General features: G+C 43.8%; 1 protein-coding gene across 1 annotated transcript in view; it reads left to right on the top strand.

Moving 5' to 3' along the window:
- The window catches only part of LOC126203081 (anaphase-promoting complex subunit 7), a 173,078-nt gene that overhangs the window by 40,598 nt on the left and 118,954 nt on the right, over window positions 1-13,526 (top strand). Inside the window, exon 4 of the mRNA XM_049937321.1 lies at window positions 11,126-11,235. Within this exon, the coding sequence (XP_049793278.1) occupies window positions 11,126-11,235 (110 nt within the window). The remainder of the gene's footprint in view (window positions 1-11,125; window positions 11,236-13,526) is intronic.

Raw genomic sequence — 13,526 nt, 5'->3', positions numbered from 1 at the left:
GCAAACTGTTATGCTATGTCTACACCCGTGGTCTAACACTAAACAGTACATCATCTGAGTGCAACATTTCATGTTCAAAACCATTCGGCATGCATTTTTATATTTCTTTTGTTTGAAGAGAGAAGTGTTTAATGCAATGGTTGCACAGATACAACGTATTTAGCTTTCTGATACACCAATGATAACAGTTCCATCCAATAAAATCATTGCAAAAGATTTCATGGCAGAGTGTCTGCCTCTGAACACCACATGTGTCAGAGCTCTCCAGGACTCCACTTGCTGCTGCCCAGCAGTGTCTTCCATGCAGACACTGCAGTGCCTCGTACTTTGTCGAAAGCCGTCAGCTACTACTCATCATTTTGGAGATTATAAAATGCTTTACTGTGGTTGAGTGATGCCCCATAGAAAAGTCTACAATTTGCAAGTCACACCCAATAGCAATGAAGACAGACAGCCTATTTTCATATGATGAGCACTGCATTACACTAAGATGTATGACATGAATATGGCTCAAAATTAATTTTTTAGCTTGTCATGCTTTCTGACTACCTAACTACTTGTTTAATGTTATTTTTAATGCTTTATATGTCATTTATTTTCCTTTTAGAAGCGATTCTTCATGCAATTTTTTGTCAAATTTGTGTTTTTGTCAAGCCACAGTCAGTAACTGTGGCGAAATGAGTTTTACTGTCACGGTTTGATTTCTTATGGTAGATGTATTTTGCAAAGAGTGTTCAAATACCTTGCAGTGTGTGCTCTATAGCAACACAGGCCCACTGCATATTATGAGAGCCATTTATGGATTCTTGTTGAACTTAATGCAGCTTTATTGTGATATTTAAGCTATTCGATTAAATTCACATGGGTGAGATTGCCCATTTTTGAGGCTATCCAGAGTGAAAGTAAGCTGCTAATGTTGGTGTCTGCAAGTGTCTACAGGGGTGCCTAAGTGCTTTTTCACAAATTTAGCAAAGAGGAACTATATTTACTTTGTAACCATTCCCTTCACGTATGGCTCCAACATGATGAACAGAACTCAGATTTGTATGGTTGACGGTGGAGATGTTTGTATAACGAAGAAGCTTGGAATTCACAAAGCAGACATCTGTGACCACTAATGCAGCTTACTTAGCCAGACTTGTGTGAAGACTTTATGTGTAAAAGCTTTCTTCAGATTTTGTTAAAGAACTACTTCTAGCAACTTGCAGCTGTATTAAATAAAATGGAAAATAATAATCTAGAGTACACTTGTCTGTACCATGATTAGAACCGACAGCTCACATCACCCTCGCATCACAAAACATGCGTGGAATCACTGAGCTGATGAGACACTGCTGTGAGCAGGTTTCCTTCATTGTAATGTTAGCTGCTGAGCCTCATAATGCACTGTTAATGAAAGACAAGAATAGTTGTTACTTATGTGAACTGCGGCATTCCTGGAGACCAAAAATTAAATTTTCTGTGTCTGTGTCTTCTTACATGAGATTATGTTACAAGCCATTGAAATGGAAAGGGAATTCAAAATTAATTTAATGGAACGATTCAGGATCACATGTGGAAGTGAGTGCACTAGCCCAGGGTCACTAAATATTTGCAAATGTGTTGCCAATTCTTAGCTGCACTAGGGACACCTATGTAATGAGATGTTTATTATGTTCATGTTATACAAGTACTCTTAGGGTAGGCACGAACACATTCGGTTTGTATGCAGCGTTACTCCTCATCCTTTCTAACATCATGTATTCTGTTTAGCAAAACATCCATCATGTTTCAACAGGTGCCACATTATAAATTCATGTTTGCTTTTTAAGCACATTCTATCACTTGTCTGAAATATTTTTTTCATGAAAAATGTTTTCCATCATTTATTAATTTTCTTTGAATATCCTTAATTAATGCAGTTTCAGAATGTGACCCATCCTTGCAGAAACTGTATATTGTATTAAATTTATCTTGAGGATCGCTTTTTATCCAACCAAATGATTTCTTCTTTATGCTCACCACTGATGATTACAGCATTTTGACAGACACAAAGCTGACAATTAAGCAAATGCCTTTTTATAAAACAAACATGAAAAGTAGTATAACAACAGTATTATGAAAATAATAGATTGTTATAATATGAAGGAGACATTGAGTCATAGGCAGCCACTGTGAGAAGACTGCTTACATTGTAGTTTTGGGCCAAAACACACACACACACACACACACACACACACACGTACTGAGGCATAACTGCACCTGATGGGAGCAGCAGTCTGGTGTGGGTGGTGGTGGGAAGGGGTAAGGAGGCAGCATGAGGGCAGGTGGGATAGTAGGGTGTGGTAGGGGATGGTGTAGTGCTTCTTGTGACAGAACACATGGATGTGATTGGGACTGGGTAGGGCTGCTAGGTGCTGTCAGGAGGTTTGGGGAAAGGGAGAAAAGTAGCGAAAGGGAAGAGGACCAGTGGCTGTGTTGGTGGAGTAGAGGGCTGTGTAGTGCAGGAGTGGGAGCAGGGAAGGGGATAAGTAAATGGTGGACAGTGTTAGACACCAACCCCCTTCTTCTCCCAAACCACATGATTACATCTAGCAGCCCTACCATGTGCCTGCCTGCTCCCACAAGCAGCGCTACACCCGCTGCTATCTCCCCCCTCCCCAACCCTGTCTGCTTCTTACCCTCACCACCCACAGACTGCTTCTACCACTGGACGCAGTGCTTACATCATGGCCACAGTGGCCAGAGACAGTGGTCACTTCTGTATGAGGTGTGCTTGTGTGAATGTGTGTGTGTGTGTGTGTGTGTGTATTTTCTACTCCAGAGGAAAGCCTTTTGGCCAAAAGCAAAAAGTACAGCAGTCTTTATGTTGAGCCTGTCTGTGGCTCCTGTATACGGTAGTAGCAATATATACTTATCATAATATTTCAATTAAAATATTCAGTTTTTGAGATTTTAATGCAACTGAATAGATAAAAAGTCTACTTGTCAAACATTCAGTTGCTTTTGCAGACTGGTTTCACTTAAAAAAAAAACAAAGGAATAATAATCCAATGAATATGTAAAACTACAACCAACTGATCCAACTGTTTTCATTTGGTTGCTCCCACAGACTAACTTCACCTCAAAGAATTAATGAATAATTCAACCATTATACACAACTATAACCGAATGAGTTGATTCGTTTCAAACAATTGACTGAATCAATCATTTTCACTCAGTTGTTCCCATCATTGATGTTACATTCCAGTGTCATATCACCCCAAGGGAGAACTGTGGGTGCATCGTGACATTAAAGATGAAGGAAGTATCCCCCTCATCCTCACTCCCCCTAAAAAAAGTAGTTCAAAACAGTGTTTCCCATGAAGAATGATATGGCCACAGTCTTTTGAGACAATCAGGATGTGCAGCTGATTGATTTCCTGACCTGTGGAGTGTCTTTGAATGCTACCAGTGCCAGTTACTGTGCCAAGCTGGTGCAGTTACAAAAGATGATTCAGGGGAAATAACCAGGATTGCCTTTGAAAGATATCATCTTGTTGAATGACAGTGCCCACCTACATAAGGCCTCAGTTTATAGATGATTTTGTCTGACATTTCATAGACTACATAGGATCACTATCCATACAGCTCAAATCTCACTTCAAGTTATTATCTCTTCAAACCTTTAAAAATCGCATTGTCACTGCTTCAGAATCCATGCCAATGTTCAGGATGCTGTTAGTGGCTGCCACACTTGCACCTTGATTACTCTTGTGCCTATTTCATCAGTTTGCTTTAAAAATAGGACAACTTTGGCAACCATTGAAAAGTAGTATGTACCATTTTGTTAATAACTTTGATTTTCTGAATAAAGTTTTTTTTTCCCAGAGGACTTGCTACCTTACTTTTTCAACCATCCTTATAACTTTGTATCTATTTTTACTGTATATCTAGCAGATCTGTGGTTGCTTGAAGTTCAGAAGTGTTTGAGAATTATCACATCCTCGTCAGCTTTTTTTATTATTATTATTATTATTTGATAAAATATAGTCGACCAGTATTTACCTTCTGGATGTGAAAAACTACTGAGAGCCCAGGATGAAAAGGACCCACCTTCTTTGAGGATAAGGGGAAACAGAGGTGAAGGGAAAGACAGCGGACAGTCTGGCCACTGGTAGGACAGCACACCTGCAGTAGTATGGAGTGGTATCTGCCCGGTATGCTGAATGTCTCACTAAGGAACTACCCTCCAAACCTAGTCTGCAAACAGATCTCCCTTGTTATATCCATATGCACCCCTAATCCCCCAACAAATTCCACAAACCAACTGCAAAGCACCCCTACCCAGTATCCCCCCCCCCCCCCCCCCCAGGGGACGCATGGTCCTTTCATGAGCACGTGCATGGTGAGCACAGGGCCCCGAGCTATTTCAGTCTTCCTTCTTTCCCGGGCTGCATTTCCTTTCCCTTCCCCTCCTTTCCTGTTCTTGCTCCTTCCCCTCCACCCTCTCTTCTCCCTGTCTTGGTGTCCTTGTTTATGTTGGCCCCGATATTCTCCTGGTTATATCCAGATTTGTTGAGTAATTACCTCATCCTTTTGGCATTCTCTGGTCCCCCTCTGGGGTTTTACCTCCATTACTAAATTTCTATTCCATAGTGTGAGCCATTTGGGGAAGAGCACCTTACCTAGTGTCTCCAGCGTGTGCCCTCCTTGTTCCTTCCATCTTTTCCTTCACATCGTTGCCTGATGCTAGGGTACATAGCCAGCACGGAAGCCAGTCCGTGTGGTGGGGTCAATATGTACCCTTTTGGTTGAGGCTCCTGAAAACACAGGAATCACACTTCTGATGCCTGATCTGTGACCACCTCATGTAAGCCTAGGAGTGGTTGCTTGTCGTTCTAGAGCATCGGAACTCCCGGCAATGGCCGCCGTGCCAGACGGCCCTTGCTGTGGCTGGGTGCCGCCTATGGGGAGAGCCCCTGATCGGAGTGGGTGATATCAGGGCGGACGCTATTCAAATGAAACACATGCAGGTCCAGAACTCTTTCCATTCTTCTATGGCTGTCTCTTTGAATGTAAATGATTCTTTTAGTGCTGCTTCTTCTGCCCCTTCAGCCTTCCCTTCCATGGCTACCCCTTGGGAGGAGGGTCAGGCTCGTCGGCTAGGGGTGAAACCTTTTCCCCACTATCTGGTTTGCATCAGGACTGATGGGGATACTTTCACCAATACCAAACCTTTATTTTTTGTGGAACACATTGAAGACAAGTTTTGCGAAGTGGACTCTCTGAGCAAGATACGGTAGGGTGCGTTGTTGATCAAAACTGCTTCAGCTTTCCAGGCTGCGGCCCTTCGTGCCTCTGACTATCTTGGCACAATTCCTGTGTCCATTACCCCCCACCAGTCTTTGAATATGGTTCTAGGTGTAATTTTTCACAGGGACCTCACCCTTCAAACTGATGAGGAACTTAGAGACAACCTAGGACAGTGGGGTCTTCACTTTGTTCGGCATATTCAGAAGGGCCCGAAGAACAATCACATTGATACTGGTGCCTTTATCCTGGCCTTTGAAGGAGATACCCTCCCTGAGAAAGTCAAGATTATGGTTTATCGATGTGATGTGAAGCCGTACATCCCACCACCTATGAGATGTTTTAAGTGCTTGCATTTTGGACACGTGTCTTCCCTCTGTTCGCAGACCCCTCTCTGTGGTGACTGTGGATGTCGACTCCATGAGGGGTGTTCCTGTGTTCCCCCTCCTGTGTGTGTTAATTGTTATGGCAATCATTCTCCATGTTCACTGGATTGCCTGGCTTATAAGAAGGAAAAGAGGATACAGAGATCGTCTAACCTACAGTGAGGCTCGTAAGAAGTATGCATGTCTTCATCCTGTGTCAATGACATCTAGCTATGCTTTAGTTACATCTTCACCCCTTCCTACCCCTGTCCCAAACCCCTCTCCTCCTTCCCCTCCCCTGCGGTTCCCACACCCTCCTCTCCGGGCACCACTTCCCCTCCACAGCCGGAGAAGTGTCCCACTTCTTTGGCGTCTGCTAGTCAAGGGCACCCCTCCTGGGACCCCCCCTTCCCAGCACCTTCCAGGCCAAAGGTCTGCTGCCACATGACGAGAACCATGGTCTGTGGCCCCCCAGGTTGCCCGCTCACTTTCTGTTCCAGATCTTGCTGCAGATGGCTCCCTTTTGCAGCACAGCCCTCCTCAGTCTCAAACAGAAAAGAAGAAGAAACATAAGTCCCGGGACAAGGAGCCTCTGGTGTCCCCAGGGGCCCCGTCCCCACCTTCGCAACCTGACTCTGACCTGCTGTTCATGGATGCCGTCCCCTCCTTGTCGGTGACGGATGGTGACCCGGCGGCATGACTGGCTTTAGCCTGTTCACCCCCCATTTGAATCGTCATTCTGTGGTTATCCCATGGAATTGTAATGGATATTACCATCACCTTCTGGAGTTGAAATCCCTTATTTTGTTTTACTCTGCAGCTTGTGTGGTTCTACAGGAATCTCATTTTACTGATGATCACTCGCCGACCCTCCGTGGGTTCCACGCTTTCTGTCAAAATCGGGTTGGCCCCTTGCAGGCCTCTGGTGGCATTTGTACGTTGGTCCGTACAGATGTTGCTACCATGTGGATTCCTCTTCAAACTACATAGGAGGAAGCAGTTGCTGTTAGGGTCCTCCTGGACTCTGGAGTCACAGTTTGCAATCTTTATCTCCCTCCTGACAGGACTCTTACATCTGCTGCCTTAACTGCCCTTATTCAGCAACTTCCTCCTCCCTAAGGGATTTTAATGCTCATCATCCCTTGTGGGGCAGTGTATTTCCATTTAGTTGGGGTCTTCTCATAGACCAGTTTCTTGCAGACCATGACTTGTGCCTTCTTAATGATGGCTCCCCTACCCATTTCAGTGCTGGTCACGGTACCTTTTCTGCCATTGATCTTTCTCTTTCTTCTCCCTCCCTCCCTCCCTCCTCCCTTCGTTACACTAGTCGACACATGACGACCTTTGCGATAGTGACTACTTCCTGTTGATTCTCTCACTCCATTCCCACTCCCCAATGGACAGGTTACCTTGTTGGTCTTTCCAACTCGCCAATTGGCATCTATATACTGCCCAGGTAGTTTTTTTCCCCATCTTTGTCAGGTTGTATTGATGACGTGTCTGCTGTGCTTGTTCGCGCTGCTAGCCTTGCTATCCCATGCTCATCTGGACCATTTCGCCGCTGGCAAGTCTCGTCATGGAATACGGCCATTGCCATTGTCATCTGTGATCACCGTTGAGCATTGCAACACCTTAAGAGGCACCCAGCCGCACCCAATTTTATTACCTTTAAACGCTTTCATGCCAAAGCCCATTACTTAATCAAATGGAGCAAACAGGTGTGTTGGAAAAACTTTGTTTCTTCCCTCAGTTGTACTGTCCTTATGTCACAGGTTTGGGCTACACTTCGCTCTCTCCAAGGTTGCCATCGGCAGTCTACCCACCCAGGCCTTGCCCTCCTGGCCTTTGCACAGACCCATTGATTCTCACGGAACATCTTGCGACTCATTTCGCAACAGCATCAGCATCAACCTCCTATCTGGCTGCTTTCCTTCACCAGAAACAGCAGGCTGAAGCTTCTGTCTTATATTTTACCCCTTGTCAGTCAGAATCTTACAGAAAGCCTTTTACTGAATAGGAACTTCTTTCCACACTTTCTTCCTCTCACGATACGTCCCCTGGCCCGGACTCCATTCATAACCAATTGCTTCAACATCTCAGTGCTCCACAATGACAACATCTTCTCTGGGTGCTTAACAGTATTTGGCTCCAGGGTGACTTTCCTTCTCAATGGAGGGATAGCATCTTGGTTCCCGTCCTTAAGCCTGGAAAGAACCCCCTGTTTGTTGAAAGCTATTGGCCAATTAGTCTGACAAAGTTGTTTGCAAGTTACTTGAAAGGATGGTAGCCCGTCGGCTCAATTGGGTCCTCGAATCTTGGGATCTATTGTCCCCTTACCAGTACCCTTACCAGTCCGAGAGGGACGGTCTCCGATCAATCATTTACTTCGATTGGAGTCTGCTGTTCGGCAGGCTTTTTCCGAACGCCGCCATTTGGTTGCAGTATTTTTCGACCTTCGCAAGGCCTATGATACGGCTTGGCGCCATCATATCTTTCTTACACTTCGTGAGTGGGGTCTCCCAATTTTTATCTGTCAGTTCCTGTTTCATCAGTCATTCAGGGTTCAGGCTGGTACTGTTTTTAGTTCTCCAAGGACCCAGGAGAACGGCATCCCACAGGGTTCCGTATTGAGTGTACTTCTTTTCCTTATTGTTATAGATGGACTTAATGGCCTCTGTCGGTCCTTTGGGCACCCCTGCTCTGTATGTGGATGATTTCTGCATTTGGATTAGTTCCTCTTTGATGGCCTCTGCAGAGCGGCAGCTCCAGGGTGCTATACAGCATGCTTCTGCATGGACCCTCTAACACGGGTTTCAATTCTCTCCTTTAAAATCGCAGGTGGTCCACTTCTGTCACCGTACTATGGTCCACCCTGATCCGGAGCTGTACCTCGATGCACGATTACCTGTGGTCCCACAGTTTCGTTTCCTGGGTCTTCTTTTTGACAAGAAGCTCACTTGGCTGCCTCATATCAGACTTCTGCAGATAGGATGTTGCCGTAAACTCAGTGCCTTTCACTTCCTTGCCCACACCTCTTGGGGTGCGTATCGTTCCACTAATCTCCGCCTTTATCGGGCTTTAGTGCTGTCTCGCTTGGACTATGGTTGTCATGTTTATGGTTCGGGTGCTCCTTCCACACTGCATCTCCTGGATCCCGTCCACCATTGTGTTGTCCGTTTGGCCACCAGTGCCTTCCCTACCTGCCCTTGATAGTCTCCTGGTTGAAGCTGGGATCCCCCCCCCTTTCTGTTCGGCGGTCTCAGCTTCTGGTTCCTTATGCAGTCGCTGTCCATTCCGCTCCCACTCATCCTTCCTGTTCTACCCCGTTCCCAGACCAGGAATGTCGCCCACCTGATTCCTGCCCTCAGGCAGGTTTACTGGTTGGGCTCTGCCTTGCGTCTCTTCGACGTGATTTTCAGGTTCCTTCTTTGCTCTGTCTCCCACGTTCCCGGGTGTTTGAACTGGTTCTCAGTTTCCTCCATGAAAGTTGTTTTTATTTTCAGTTCTAAGGTTTTTAATCTCCCTCTGGAGTACGGCCAGGGTGGTGAGGGCTGGGGTGTCTCCAACTGTAAGCTGTGTTTGGAGATTCCTGACTCCCCTCCCTGGCCAACATCCTCTTTTCTCTCTCTTTTACTCTGTTTTTATCACTTTTTAGATTGGGTTAGTCTCCTTTTACAATGTGCACTTTTACATTCTAGTGGTTGAACACTTTTGAGTAGCATGTGATCTTGCCTATTCTGCATCGGAGGTGGGATATTTCTTGCCTCTAGCATAGCCTTTGGGGTTGCCCACTTGCTGACTTCCCTCCTTTTGTTTTCACCACCATTGACAACACGACTGCAGTTTCACATTTTTTAGCCTTTTACCTTTTATCGTTATGACTCTTCTGAGATGTAAATCCACCCGAATGGACCACCTTTGACACAAGGGATTGATGACCTTGCTTTTTGGTCCCTTAAACTCCAACCAACCAACCAGCCAACCCTACCCACTATCTACATCTACATCCATACTCCGCAAGCCACCTGACGGTGTGTGGCGGAGGGTACCCTGAGTACTTCTATCGGTTCTCCCTTCTATTCCAGTCTCGTATTGTTCGTGGAAAGAAGGATTGTCGGTATGCTTCTGTGTAGGCTCTAATCTCTCTCATTTTATCCTCATGGTCTCTACGCGAGATATACATAGGAGGGAGCAATATACTGCTTGATTCTTCGGTGAAGGTATGTTCACGAAACTTTAACAAAAGCCCGTACCGAGCTACTGAGCGTCTCTCCTGCAGAGTCTTCAACTGGAGTTTATCATCTCCGTAACGCTTTCGCGATTACTAAATGATCCTGTAACGAAGCGCGCTGCTTTCCGTTGGATCTTCTCTGTCTTTCCTATCAACCCAATCTGGTACGGATCCCACACTGCTGGGCAGTATTCAAGCAGTGGGCGAACAAGCGTACTGTAACCTACTTCCTTTGTTTTCAGATTGCATTTCCTTAGGATTTTTCCAATGAATCTCAGTCTGGCATCTGCTTTACCAACGATCATATAAAGTTGATCATTCCATTTTAAATCACTCCTAATGCGTACTCCCAGATAATTTATGGAATTAACTGCTTCCAGCTGCTGACCTGCTATTTTGTAGCTAAGTGATAAGGGATCTATCTTTCTATGTATTCGCAGCACATTACACTTGTCTACATCGAGATTGAATTGCCATTCCCTGCACCATGCGTCAATTCGCTGCAGATCCTCCTATCATTGTGGGCTGGAGCACATTAAGCTCATAGTCTATCATCATGACCTTAAATTAGAAATAGTGTTCCCACCATACTTTCTGCCTCTTCAAAAGTAGTAGTCTGTCATGTACCCAATTTATGAAATATCTTGGACCATCCTTGGGTACAGCCCCTTGCCACGTGGGTTATATCTCTGTAGAAGATCCAGGCACATTATGTGTCCTGTGCACCCTCTCGTGCATCCTACTCGAAATGTGCAGTGGGCTTATCCTACCCTGTCAGAGGCAGGGCCACTTGTGAAAGCAGTCATGTCAGTTACCAACTATGCAGTAACTTCTGCGTAGCCCTCGATGTGAGCACGACCACCAACCAGGCAAGCTTGCAAAAGAATTGCAGTGTAATTTGTAAGTGAGAGAAGAGACGATTTGCATACTTTTTGAATTGTATATACTGCTGGTTATTGTCATCAGTGATACTTGACAGTACACCCTACAACTTAAGAATGCAAGAGAAAAGTTGACCATCCAGTGGCAGAACATGCTTCTGAATACAATATGCTCAGGTTCAATGGCTGTTTCAAAACCTGTGGCACCCCATCCCCCCTTTCCTCCCTCCTCCCCTCCCCGTTCCATCTTGCACCACTCCCCCCCCCCCCCCCCCCACTCCCACTCCCACTCCCATCGATGTCAGCTTCTCTGAGTTTCATGCATTCTTAGGTCTTCACATAATTGTGTGGTCATTGTCATACTTTTCCTCTTTTAGGAGTGTCCACTGGCCCTCGAAGCTGCAGAAGGACTGCTGAGCCTTGGAGTAAAAGGCATTGAAGTCAATTCACTTGTTCTTGAAGCAGCATCGGGTGTAAGCAGCGACTGGTTAGTAGCTCTGCTTTCATTTCAGTACATACGACTGGCTAATTGCTGTGCAGACAAAGTGGTCCTAGTGTATGCTTAAGCACACACCAGTAAGTTTGACTGGCTTATCGCTATGAATGTCATAATAAAACTTGCATTATTATAGTATCAAAAGTGTAGACCTAATAATTTTGCTCTCTTTTAAAGTCTTTAAGTGAATAGACTTGTCTGACCCAGGATATCAGTTGAAGTCTCATCTACAAGTGATTTTCACACAATGACTTTTGTGCATGTCATCAAACTCATTACAGAAATATTTAAAATTGAAGCACTCTTTCTGTATAGATCTACCTGATACAATGTTACACAAATTAAAAAACCCTGTGAAGTCATATAAGCCCTTGAAATGATGATGATAAGAATTGTGTGAGCTCATGTTCTTAGTCCTATTTTTGTAGTCACTGTATCTCAGTGCCCAAGTATCCACATTACCAGTTACCATGGATACAGTGTTGGTACCAAAACTATCAAACAGGAGTTGCTGGTGAAACTACAACTATAGTGGAGTACTATATCAGTCAGTGTCGGTAGCACTATATTCTGGTGATTGTCGTGTGTGTCACGAAGCAAGCACTCTCACATATATGTATCAATTGTCATTTCAGTCTTTTGAGAAGTGTAATGTGCCAATGTTAGTAGCAGTGAAGGCCAGTTTTTACAATTAAAATGTCAGAGATAGCTGTGAAAGTGCTGCTTTGAGAGAGAGTTCAAGTCAACAAGAGTGTAAAGGTTCTATGCTCACCAATTTTTTCATTTTAAAATTATACCTTCTGCAAAAAATTGTGTGTTTCTTTTCTGTATTCTTTGCCCAAACAAGTATTGAGACCTGTGTGTCATCTTCTACAGGTCTTGTTTTCGGTTCTGTAAAAATATTATACAAAGTTTATAGTTAGTTTTCTGTGTTAGACCTAAAAACAGTAACTTGCCTTTTTTTTAAAACAGTGGAAGGTCCAGGATGAAACAAAAATGGTATGAACAGAATAGATTGCTGTTCAGCACATGCAGTAAGCACCGAGATGCAGTCAGGCACAATGAAAAGACTGCTAAACATTTAAGCTTTTGACAAAAATGTTCTTTCTGGAAATACAAATGTACACACATTCACCGAAGCACAACGTCCACATATGTAGTCACTGTCTCTGGCTGCAGTCTTTCGATTGTACGAGGTGCCTTCTTCTTCTTCTTCTTTCGATTTCGGCCATCTTTGGACCACGTTCAACAATTCACTTGCCCGGCTTTTTGATCTTTTTTCTCTCTTCCCAATATTTCCTCATCATTTTCGAATGGTTCCTCCTCCGCTCTTCCGACCATTTCCTGTTATTATTCTTTAGTTTCGTTTCTTCTGGAAAACACTTAATTTCGTTCACTATTTGTCTAAACTTTTTCCTGTCCCTGATTGACTCACGGGTGACATTAAAATAGGCCAAATCCTTTTTCACCATCTGTATCCATTTATTGTTGGTTTTTTCGTTCCTGTTACTATGTTCAAACACTTTTCTTGTTAGTCTGTTTCCATCCATCCTCGACAGGTGACCATAAAACGTTAGTCTGCGTTTACGCATTGCATCACTCACTTTCTCAATAGTTTTGTATATTTCCTTATTACTCTTTAGCTTGTACTCTTCTCCAATCTTTCTCGGTCCTAATATTTTTCTCAGAATTTTCCTTTCTTTCCTTTCCATGTTTTCTATTTCCCCCTTTTTGTTAAGAGTTAGGCACTCCGATGCATACAGGCATTCTGGTCTAATGACAGTTTTGTAATGTCTTAATTTAGCTTGAATCGAAATGTTTTTTTTGTTATATATGTCTTTGGTTTTTTGAAAAGCAAATTCCATTTTCCTTGCTCTCGCCTGGTTTGCACTCTTGTCTAAACCATTCACTTGAATTATTTCACCTAAATACTTAAATTTTTCTACTCTCTTAATATTGCCGTATTTAGTAATAAGATTTTTCTTGTTATTTCTATGATTAGACATATACACGGTTTTTTCAAATGAAATCTGCAGTCCAGCTCTGGCCGAAACTTCTTGTAGTTTCTCCAAGTAATTCTGAGCTATTTCTTCGTTTTCTGTAATTATTGCCAGATCGTCTGCAAAAGCTAAACAGTCCACTTCTATTTTTTCTTTTTTTGTTCCAATTCTGATGTCATTCTTGGTGCCTTTGAGTTCTTCTTTCCATATTCTCAATATCTTTTCCAGTACGCAGTTGAAGAGGATTGGGGATAAACCATCACCTTGTCTAACACCTGTTTT

This window comes from Schistocerca nitens, chromosome 9 (assembly GCF_023898315.1).
Source record: "Schistocerca nitens isolate TAMUIC-IGC-003100 chromosome 9, iqSchNite1.1, whole genome shotgun sequence".
Taxonomy (NCBI): domain Eukaryota; kingdom Metazoa; phylum Arthropoda; class Insecta; order Orthoptera; family Acrididae; genus Schistocerca; species Schistocerca nitens.
The sequence above is the reverse complement of the archived record's forward strand: the minus strand, read 5'-3'. Positions and strand labels throughout refer to the sequence as shown.